This window comes from Myxine glutinosa, chromosome 4, assembly GCF_964187855.1.
Source record: "Myxine glutinosa chromosome 4, kmMyxGlut1.1, whole genome shotgun sequence".
Lineage (NCBI taxonomy): Eukaryota > Metazoa > Chordata > Myxini > Myxiniformes > Myxinidae > Myxine > Myxine glutinosa.
In genome coordinates, this window is record NC_136264.1 from 695,130 (window position 1) to 707,382 (window position 12,253).

A 12,253-nucleotide genomic window follows, 5' to 3' on the forward strand; every position below is an offset into this window, starting at 1 on the left:
TTCTAGTTTATTTCAATACCCACTAGTATATCTGGTGATGTTAAGAAAAGCAGTGCTTGCTCCCTCATTGGACAGACAGCCTAAGCAAAGACTCCCCAAAAGGGCCCAGCAGTGTTCATTACATTAATAAATCTTTGCATATAAACTGATTTTTGAGAATGAAAAGCAACATATCCATGACATGGAGAAAGCAGACTATTTTGTGTGTGGAAGTTAATCTCATTAATTGTAAAGGAGTATAACTTGCTGAGGTGGCATGGCTTCTTTTGATGTTAATTACAAGGCACACTCAATAATAATCTATATCCACGAAATTGCAAAAGGAATTACAATCACAAATGATCACATACATTGAAATGTTAATATTCTTTGTTAGGATTGTTACAAATTTTGACACCATCACGATTGAATTGTCAATCATTTCATACGTCCATATTTGAGTTGGGTTATGATATAATGTGATGGAACTTCCACAGAATACAGATTAGAATATGAAAGGCCAATTCTAATGGGGGCAAATTTGTCGTTGCCTCCGTCACCAAAGGGGTACGGAGGTTACGTTTTCATCCCTGTCTGTCTGTCTATCTCTTGGAAATGAAATGAAACGTTAGGAGTCTGTCTGTGAGCAGGATATCTCAAAATGTTGTGGATGGATTCGGACAAAACTTGGTGGACAGGTTGAGTGTGTGACATGGACGAATCGATTAGAATTTGGGGAAGATCCGAATCCGGATACTAGGATTTTAAAGTGATTCTCACCATTGAGTGATTGGGCCAAAAAGCGATATATACCACAATACCTCAGAGTTGTAAATGGATTAGGTCAAATCTCGGTGGATGAGTTGGGGAGGTGACAAGAACAAGCTGATTAGGTTCTTATTAAAGATTATTCGGTGATTAGATTATCCAGATCCGGCCAAACAGTGAGATACAAAACGTAAACTGTTCAGCCTGGCAGAGGTATGTGCTCTACCATGTGCTGTTCTACTCTACCATGTGTTGCGTGTTGTATATAATTGGGAAAGTATTCTTATTCCCCCCCACCCTCACCCCCCCCCCCCCCCCCTTTCACCCCCTTAAATTTGGGGACTTCAATTTCCATTTGTGCAGATTCAAAAATATATCGCAATCATCGGGTGATTTATTTTCATTAATGTCAAACTAACCATTCAACAGCATTTAGAATGAAACACTTTTTGCTACTTTGTTGTTTTTTAACCACAGTGGGAAAATCACAACAAGAGCATCCAGTTGGAGGAGCAGACATACGAATGTATCCAGGAGAAGATCCAGGAACGTGTTATGAATAACCTGGGCACCTGGATTGATTGGCAATACCTACAGAATGCATCCAAGCTTCTTGCCAAAGTATTACCGGCTAATAATAATAGTAAAGGTAGTGGGGAGTGGCTTTGGTGGTGACAAAATAGATGTATGGGGTTGGGGTGGGGATGAGGGGGCGTTTATGGAAGAATATAAAAGGGGCTTGCTTCTCCAATATGTGGAACTGCCTTTCAGAATCTGTACTATCCATCCTCTTCCTTCCAAGGCTTCAGGCAGGCAGTGATTCTTTGAATAGTTTTCAGTGTAATCTTTACAAATATTTTCAAGTGTTTGTACATTATTATTTCACAGCTGAATCATAGCGCTTAGTGGCCCCATATTTTGGGTGTAGGTACTCAGAAGCCTGGCAAGGTTTTAATTTCCCACATATTGGCTTTGACGTCCGTTTTGAGGCCACCAAAGGCCACTGTAAAATGTATATTGGGATGTGGGGTCAGGCAATGCTGCTGCCGGCCCGCAGGCAAAAGGTAACCACCATGACTCCATGAGGCCAATAACTCCATAGCTTTTCAATGTCCAACTTGTCCCAAAACCACCGCAGAGAAAAGCACCGGGCAGCACTGGCTTATCCCCCCATCGTCGCCGGGGACACCGCTGGGTAGCCCCTGCTAGTATAGAATAAGCAGTAAAAGCTGCACTGCCTGCTTTTGGTTTTAACTGCTTTGAATAATTTTCCACTGTGGATCGGACAACTGAAGATTCTCAGCATTATGTGCAGATGTCAACGGGTGGAAATTTATTTACTTTTGATTTTCCTTGTGTTGCAGTGTCGCTACACAATGCAATACACCTACCCTTATGCTTATTACATGGAAGCTGGCCCACGGAAGAAGCTGGTAAGTTTGATTTGATTTGATATTTTTGTGCATATTTATGTCAATTGGTTAATTGGGATTATAATAATCCAATAATTACCAATGTTTTTAGAAGTCACTAAAGGATGACTGACAGACCCACTCACTGCCGGTCTGCGTGAATTCAGCCTTAAGCCGGCCATTCATGAAGTAACTGCTTTGGCGTTTTACACTTCCGCACCAGATCGATTCAGAGTCATGGAGAGTGACTATTCAACATTTGGTTGCCAGGAGTGGAATTTTTAACTCGAGATGAAATCTCACACGGACATTTCGGGCCGAATTTACAAAAGGCGTTTAAGAGTTAGACGCGTGTAGAATCGTCAATCGTGCGACGTTCCGGGTGATTCAAAGTTAGTTGCCAATTGCCGAAGAGATGATCTAATGCGCGATCAAAACCTAATCACAAGCGTTTAAATACAAAGAAACGTTTATACGTCGGCGAGGGCATGTTTAATGGTTTGAAGCAAGCATTGCATGGCTTGTAATTGGTAGCTTACATGGGACTGAATATGGATGCGTTAGGAGTGCTTGAATTGGCTGAAGAGGAGGCAGAAGAGGATCCGAGTAGGGCAGTTCACTGCCATGCAATGGGAATCTTTGAGGATAGATCCTCTGGAAACGTATGACAATATCAAATTTGTCTGGAGTTACATTCTCAAACAAATAATTTTGTTGGCTACTGAATCTAATGCAAGATGACCTGGATCAACCTATGATGTGGAGCAATGCACTGAATTCTCTCCAACAATTGTCTGTGCTGCTGGATTATATGCAAGTGCTTCATTTCAATTGGATGTTGGTGATATGTGTGGTGTTTCACAAGCTAATCAGCTGTTTCGACGAGCACAACTAATCGGCTGTTGATCTCCCTTCCTGAGCTGCTATTTAGACGGGCGATTAGCTGTGCACGTACAACGATGTTTTTGTCAGCGTCTAGGGTTAGGCATGTGTTAGCACGACGCCCACTATGCGCCTTTGGTAAATTTGGACTTTAGTGTTCGGAGTACCCAAGGGAAAATTCGACATTTTTGTGGAAAGGCTTATTTGGTTGATTTTGAATAACAAACAAACAAACAAACCTTTTTTTTAATGGAATTGTGTGAAAGAAGGCGGACAAGTGGCGCACAAGAGTGAATGCGAAGGCTATAGGTGGAGTTTAGTGCAGTGGAGATTAGCTTAAGGTGCTCCCAACCCGTGGTGTCATGCGGAGTCCCTCCGTCTCTGCGTCTGACGGTGTGGTGCTGGGGTGGTTAACGGTAGTACAAGCTGTAAACACAACAGTATATACTGTTTTGCACCAAAGCTTAAATTCTGTTTTTCACTTTATTCCAAGCAACAGTTATTAATGTCTGCAAAAAATGGTCGTCTTAAAATATTTTTTTGAAAACTAGATATTTTTTCCCCTTCCGACATGGATAACTGAGGACTGGACATCTTGTTTAATAGCTGTTTTCTTCTCTCTATCTTTGATATCTGATGCCATGGTTACCTGATAGATTTTGCTTAAATTTGTTTTTCAGGGGAAAATGTTTTTCTGTGTTTGTGCATTTGTTTCTGTATTGGTAGTTCGAATACCAGCAGGCTCAGCTTGAAGCAGAGATAGAAAACCTGTCATGGAAGGTGGAACGAGCTGACAGCTATGATAGAGGGGTAATGCACACTCACTGATTCATCATAATCTAACTCACAAAGATGGATTACTGTTATATGCTTGATTTGAGTTTCTTTAGTGAGGTTAAACTGATATGGCTGATACGAGTTGTATATATTTTGAGGCAGTATAATAAAATTCCATAAGAACATAGATTCTACGCTTTGGGTGCATGGATCATAGATCACACTTATGAAATCAATATCTATCTCTCTATCTGTATATCTTCTATCTATTTATCCATCTTCTTTGTATATCTTGGGACACACAAACTCTTTATGGTTGACAAAACCAAACACAATTACATGAGAAATAGCAGACATTACTTTTACTTGATCTCGATTCTCGACAGTTGTTACGTATTACCTCCCCAAACCCCGGTTACGGTGCACCTCAGAGTCTGGAGCGGGAACATGGCAGAAGGATTTGTGATTTTGAGTGTTCTAATAAACCATGGTAAAACCACACCAATGCAATTGTAGAACAAAACAAGTTATTGTATTAAGAACTCTCACATACACAATAATAACACTCTTAAAGAAAGTACAATGAATATATCACTTGCATCAAATTAACAATACATATGATGGTACCATCATTCCCCAATGCTCTCAAAGCAAGGAACTCACGATACACCAAACTTGAGTGGAATGTAACATTCCCCAAAGTCAGTGCACAAATCCCAACGCAGTGAAGATCAAAATCGTGCAGAACGGAAAAACAACAGGCAGGTATTGGCACGGCTGTGGATGAGGAGTTACGAGGTGAGAGGTCGATATGGGAATTGAGCCGATATGGAAACCAACAGCAATCCACACAATGAGGTCGATATGGGAATCCCAATGACAAAACACGAAGCACCAGATGGACAGCCTCTTTGAGGACAAAATGGCGTATCGGCCTGTAATGGAGGCGCTGGCTCCCTCCAACAATGACTCACACTTGGTGATAAAACCTGAGACGCAGATTTAATTGCACTCGCAATATGTGACGATGTCGTGGACAATCCCTTTCCCGGGAAGCCTCAACTCATTTGCGACCAATATCAAAAAAGTCCGCTCGCAGCCTCGACGCGACTCACAGCTGTCTCTCTCCTCCTCTCTTCTCTCTCTCCTTCCGGTTCCTTTGCCGCGTCTTCCTTCTTCCTTCACAAACATTTATTTTCACCTTTTACTGAAGTCATCTTCATTTCACACAAAAATCTTAACAACAATATTACCTGAAACTAAAAATCCTACAAGTATATAACAACAACAAAGACGGAAGTGACGAATCTGTTACAACAGTCAACAGCTGACAAATGACAAGAGACAACGCAAAGGCCAAAGCAAGCAGCCATAATGGTTGATCAACATGTGGCCACTGAATGTGCTGGACTGACGTCGTCAACACGCCGTGGAATTACCTTTTTCTCATCATTATCGATTGGGTGCATGTTCACTTCGGTATGGGATGGGTACTCGGTTGTATAGCAATTAGTAAGTTATAGTAACTACTAGCGATTAAGTAATGACTAACTACTAACTACTCTTTTCAAGTGAATAATTTAGAAGTCTATCTATCAAAAATTATGATATTGGTTTGTCGGTTTTTACGTAATATCTTAAGGGGTGCCTGCCTCTTGTCGAGCATTAAAGAGTGTTACAGGGAAGGTGGGGGTAGGGGTGTCAAATTTTAGCAAAAATAGAGTGAAGTAATGTTTGACCTTGAGAACCCAAAAGACCCCGAGGACTCCAAATACCCCAAAGAAGAGTAATTATTTCTCTCATATTGGAAATGTCGAGGCTTGCAAACCGAGCCTCAAGGTCGGTGTACAGAAGCGTTTAAAAAAACTCAATAAATACAAGGCGCAGGGAGGTGAAATTTGCTGCACGTGATGTGCAACGCATGCAGAGTAAAACGAGTGTTCATTTATGTCTGTAGGATGTTTAATAGATAAAGAAGATATAAGCACACCTGACACTATGACCAGACTTCAGAGTTTCACACGCTCACGAGACTGCACCATCAAATAAACTGTTCCAACTCGTTATTTTTGACGGGCTTTATATTCGTGTGTGTATATATATATATATATATATATATATATATATATGTATATATATATATATATATATATATATATATATATATATATATATATATATATATATATATATATGTATATATATATATATATATGTATATATGTATATATATGTATATATGTATATATGTATATATATGTATATATGTATATATATGTATATATGTATATATATGTATATATGTATATATATGTATATATATGTATATATGTATATATATGTATATATGTATATATATGTATATATGTATATATATATATATATGTATATATATATATATATGTATATATGTATATATATGTATATATATATATATGTATATATATATGTATATATATATATATATGTATATATGTATATATATGTATATATGTATATATATGTATATATATATATATATGTATATATATATATATATGTATATATGTATATATATGTATATATGTATATATGTATATATATATATATATATGTATATATATGTATATATGTATATATATGTATATGTATATATATGTATATATGTATATATGTATATATATGTATATATGTATATATATGTATATGTATATATATGTATATATGTATATATGTATATATATGTATATATGTATATATATGTATATATATGTATATATGTATATATATGTATATATGTGTATATATGTATATATATGTATATATATATATATATGTACATATATGTATATATATATATATATGTATATATATGTACATATATGTATATATATATATATATATGTATATATATGTATATATATATATATATGTATATATATGTATATATATATATATATATATATATGTATATATATGTATATATATTGTCACGGAAACGGAGTACGGCGCTCCCCCTTAAGGGGGGAGGGGGCGGTTAATCCCCCTTCTATTTGCACTGGCCGTCTCCGATCCTGAAGCTACCCCGCTCCCTTGTGGGGTGAGATTGGCCGAGGCGATTGGTCAAGGGATTCCCGTACACCCCGCCAACCCCTCCACAAAGCAGGTGGGCAACTCCGCTCGAGACCGAGGACAAGATGTTATTTGCCGAGCGGTTTTTAGCAGCCCGCGGTTCGAGCCATTTAACAAAGACTAAACCCAATCCTAAACGTTGGCCGAAATCGCGCCACAGGTACTCAATGGGGGAAATCACTAAAGCGACCGAATGTGAAGAAGCAAAAGGGGTAAAGAAAGAACACAGGTATTTATTAATTATTTACACACAACCAAAGCAAGAGAAGAAAAGAAATGTAATTTACAGGGAAAAATAGAAGACACAGTGCAGTTATTAACTTATACAGGCTTACTTATACCCAGGACAGCACGAACAGAACAAACACGCACACGAATGGGGAATTGAAGCAGGAATTGCTGGAGGGAGAAGAAGGTGAGACCACAGGGCTGGAAGGTTTGGCAGGGCTCAGCAACAGGTCAGCTCCGGGCTGGAGCGAGCAAGGCGGCAGCAGGCACACGTATCCCCTTTCACGCGGCAGGGCTGGTTTTCGCTTTTACACGCCTCTGGCTCCCTCGATCATCTGCTCCCCTCAATCATCTGAGGTGGGGGCGTCGCGCCACGGGTTATATAGCCACACCCAACCAAGCCATAGCCACACCTTACCAAGCCGTGCCCACCGAGTCCTGGTTGGGCGCAAGGGCTTCCTGGCTCCACCTCCTGATGACGATGGGTGGGCCACGCCCTTCTTCCCCGAGTTGACCGCGTGCGTAATGGAGTTTGGGGCGAAGAAAACAGCCCAATACAACGGTGGCGAACGCCGCCGAAAACAGCCCAATGCAACGGCGACGAACGCCAACTTAAACAGCCCAACTGTTACTGGCACTCCGAAGGGATGATTGGGGAACTGAAAGGGACCTATCTTATTTCATTTGGTGCAATGCAATGTCAACTAGTAGAAAACAGAGCCTTAAACTAATACACATAATAAAGAAATAACTATAGAGAGGTTCTATGATTGGCTACGTGCTTGTACATGGACTAGCTAAGGGGACGACCTTTGACCTTTACATGAAACGGAGGTATTTACAAGAATCGTTACATTATTTACAATGGGGGTATTTTTACAATGAATTACACACACAGTGCACGGTTTCCCAAATCCGTTACAATATATATATATATATATATATATATAGATATATATATATTTATTTATATATATATATATATATATATATATATATATATATATATATATATATATATATATATATATATATATATATATATACTCGTCTTTATACTACAGGGTGGGCCATAAGTAGCCATACATAGGGTTTTTAAAAGTGGTCGCAGACGTACAGCCACAGATGAAGATACAACGGACAGAATACTAACAAAGCTTACACGGAGTCCCCTAAAAAGTACACGACGGTTGTCTGCAGAAAGCGGTGTCAGCAGATCGAGTATCAGGTGCATTTTGAAAGCAAACAAATGGCATCCATACAAATTGCATATGGCGCAGCATCTGAGTGAAGACGACCCGGATAGACGGATGGAATTTTGTGAATGGGCATTAAGCAAATTGAACGATGACGCAAACTTCTCATCTGGGATCTTGCTTACCGATGAAGCCAATTTTTACGTCAATGGAGAGGTTAATCGGCAAAACTTACGTTATTGGAGTAATTTCATAAAAGTGTTTATTTTCCCTATGTATGGTTACTTTTGGCCCACCCTGTGTACGTTTCGACGTGTACGTATATCTCCTTCCGACCGACATGCCAAGCAAGAGCTCCGCAAACCGCTGCTTTATTTCTCCTCCTCACGATCGCAAAAGTTCCACCAAAGCTCCGGAACGTCTCCGCAGGTGCACACGAGGCCAATAAAACGACCGTTTGTTTGTGTGACCGAGGCAAGAGAATTCGCAAGGGCGAGACGTCTTCCTCTTCCTCCTCCCTCCACTATCCAACGCTTCACGAACTGACACGGCTTGAGAAGCAGCCGTTTGCCAGCGCGACGAAGACAAAAAGAAGAAGATAGATGCGACCGCCCGCAACCAAACTCAGGACGAGAGAGAGCAGCAAAAACAACCGTCCGCTATGAATGCCAGGATTAGACGGACAATCAGGATGGCGAGACTGCGTCTTTTTCCTTCGGCTCTCGAATGTTTGACGGTGGCTTTACTTTCTACCAATCGCCTGAGCCCTGCCCATCACCCCCATCGCGTCTCCACCAGTCACGAAGCTTGGGGCATGGTCTCTCCGTTATGAGTCGGTGGGGGGGGGAGGGGAGGGGGGGGGCGAAGTCTAGTCGCTGTTTGGGAATATTCGGATGACGTCGGGGTTTACTTGCCGATCAGCAAATGCTGCTTCTGTCGGCCCTAGTGACGTGGTTGGCTAGTGGAGCCCATCGCCTGGCCGGCTGAGTTTTCTAAGAACATTCGGGAAAAATCACAGGGGGCCAATAACACATTGGGGTTTATTAATCTTACGCCCTAGAATGAGTTAACACAAATGCCACACCCCTTCTGGCGACATGCAAGCACACTTAACTTGAACATTTACCCTGCTTATGTACATCGAGATGGGTTTCTTCTTCTTCTTCGTGTCACATAGTCCATACTAAAACCTACACATTCTGAACTTTCCTAAGGTATTCCATGCCTACCCCCACACACATTGTGTGTGTGTGTGTGTGTGTGTGTGTGTGTGTGTGTGTGTGTGTGTGTGTGTGTGTGTGTGTGTGTGTGTGTGTGTGTGTGTGTGTATATATATATATCTATCTATCTCTATATCTCTCTCTCTCTCTCTCTCTCAAATGAAGAGTCGAATGATTGCAAAACTAATTCCAAATTCCTTGCATGTCACCATCCTACAGGAGCTGGAGAACCAGATGAATATTGCCGAGAAACGACGCAGAACCTTGCTGAAGGACTTTGATTTTTCATGAAGCGATTTTTTGCAATAGCTCCTTACCCTCACCCCCTACTGTGCTTGTGCACAACCACAATTGAGCCTTGCCTTTGTCCACCAATACCAACGGGTTTTTCTTCTTTGTTCCTTCCCTCACCTTTCCTCCACAAACATGCTTCGGCTTTTATGATAGTGACGTTTTGGTGCCGTTTCCAAAAGGTACATCCGGAAGCATTTTGAAAACTTTTGCATTGTGGAGCTCAGCATTTTCTTAGACTTGAAAAGACATGCTGAGGGTCGTTTTTTGTCTGTTTTCAATTTTCCTTGTCTTAATAACAGGCCAGAGATGCCAAATATTTTTGCTGACGTTGAAGGCTCCTCTTTGGTTTGTATCGTCACTGCAGGCTTGCAGGTCGATGAGCTCGTAAACCATTTTTCTTTGGCGTGATCGCGCAGTTGGAAAATGTTTTTGATACTCGAGCCTGAAGCTTTGCTACAAAATGGCTACCTGTGTAGTTGGGTTGATTATACGGTGACGTGTGGTTCATTTCATGACTGTTTTCATTGCTTGAATCGATCTAAAATTGTCAAACGGAGCACCTGCTCGGACAGAGGTGACAGTCGGTGCCTGTGACTGAAAACTTTGAGGCGTTCATAATTTTCTAAAACAAAAGAAACTGCAACATTCATTCGTTACAATCACCGATATGAAGAGCTGCGAACATCGTCACATCGTGCGCTATTGTGTGTTCACGTAGCACGTAGGCCTGTATAGCTGCTTTTTCGTCCGTTGATCTGAAAACGCTCTTTGCAAAAGAAAGTAAAAAGGTACTCGATTGCCCAGTTCTATCAGAGTGATTAGACGAGAATTTTTTTGAGGCGATTTATCATTTTGTTCCCTTTTTTGATTTGCAAAACAGGCGTGCGTGTTTTTTTGGGGGGTAAGACCATAAATCCCGAAACAACTCGCGCATTTGGTGCACAGTCGGCGGCAGCGGTATCTCAAATGAGTCGTCATCGTTTCTCACTGGCTGCACTCACATCCTGGTGAATTATCTTACTTTATCACTGACGAGGACGACAATTGCGAACGGAGGTGCAACCTTTTGGAAAACAATTTCTCTGCAGTATAGAATGGTCCATTTTTCATGCAGCAGGTTGATGCTTCTGCTGTGTGGTTGTACCCAGATTTGCACAACTTTTATCATCTCGCACTTTTATTTTCTTTGCATTAATCTGTTTTTGAAATGCACATCAGCTTCCGGTGATGGTGCAACGGACGCTGTACCGCAGTCGCTCACGGTGTTTCTTTCTCCGCAAGCATTATAGAATGGCTTTGTGTGCCGAAAGGAGTATGCTCGCATGCTGACTACGATGAGGGACATTCTCCAGAGCACGGTACATTATGAAATATGCAGCTTTGATTCGCCTTACCTGTAGAAGAACAATATGGCTGCACTTGCTTATTATAAGTTGAAATGACTATTTCAGCTTCAGCAATGCAACGGTGGGTGGAAAACGTGTTTCGAAACTCACCTTTTACCTTCATTACGTATACGATACTGGTTAGTGCAAAAAAACATCTTCATACCTTGTTAAGTTTCCTAGATTAAGACCGTCAATGCCCCTCAGATGTAATATGGATGATGGATTTAATATAAATCCATGGACTTTGCTTGCATCTTTGAAAGATTGTACTAGGGAGAGCACCACATTTACATGGAGTCCACACACTTTGTTGGTTCGAGGGCATGAAACTTTCACTGTGGAATTGTTCATTTTACCACCGAGACTTATCGCTACTCCCGAAATGTCACAAGTTTAAACGTAATGATGCAGGTAAGTGCAAACAATTTTAACAGGTTTGAGAATTTGATTGTCTGACTTTTACTGTTTGCTTCTATAAGGTGGTTTCAAACCGACTCATGTGATGCTTCCCTCACAAGGCATCTGATGGATCCCTCGTTCCCCCAACCCTCCCTTTTTCCAAGTAGAAAGAAAAATTGTATGTTTGTTTTTTTGGTTAACTTACCGTTGTGCTTACAGGAATGCCAAGCTGTTTTTACTTTCCTTTGTATTCCTGAAGATAAACTAATTTATAGCTAATGCAAAATAAAATGTACAGACTTTAAAACCGTGTTACCTGCTGTTTCTTGTTTATAGCGCATCATTGGCCAATACGGGATGGCTTTTGCTACATATAAATAAACTAGGAAGCCCGTGGGCCTCAGGCCCACTTTTTATGGCATTGTGGCTATTTATTTTTTTTAATCTAAGAACAGTGAAAGTATGAATATATGTGTGTGCAGTGCCTTCAGAAAGTACAGTGCATTCAGAAAGTATTCAGACCCCTTCACTTTTTCACATTTTGTTATGTTGCAGCCTTATAATGAGAAAGTTTAAATTCATTTTTTCCCTCATCAATC

At 40.4% G+C, this 12,253-nt stretch overlaps 1 protein-coding gene across 5 annotated transcripts in view; it reads left to right on the forward strand.

Annotated features, from left to right (window-relative positions):
• The window catches only part of ARIH2 (ariadne RBR E3 ubiquitin protein ligase 2), a 44,970-nt gene extending 33,009 nt beyond the window's left edge, over positions 1-11,961 (forward strand). For all 5 annotated transcript variants that reach the window (XM_068111824.2, XM_068111822.2, XM_078775367.1 and 2 more), the window contains 4 exons: positions 1,225-1,368; positions 2,112-2,180; positions 3,768-3,851; positions 9,793-11,961. In XM_068111824.2, coding sequence (XP_067967925.1) covers positions 1,225-1,368; positions 2,112-2,180; positions 3,768-3,851; positions 9,793-9,864 — 369 coding nt within the window. In that variant the 3' untranslated portion in view covers positions 9,865-11,961. The remainder of the gene's footprint in view (positions 1-1,224; positions 1,369-2,111; positions 2,181-3,767; positions 3,852-9,792) is intronic.
• The last annotated feature ends 292 nt before the right edge of the window (positions 11,962-12,253 follow it).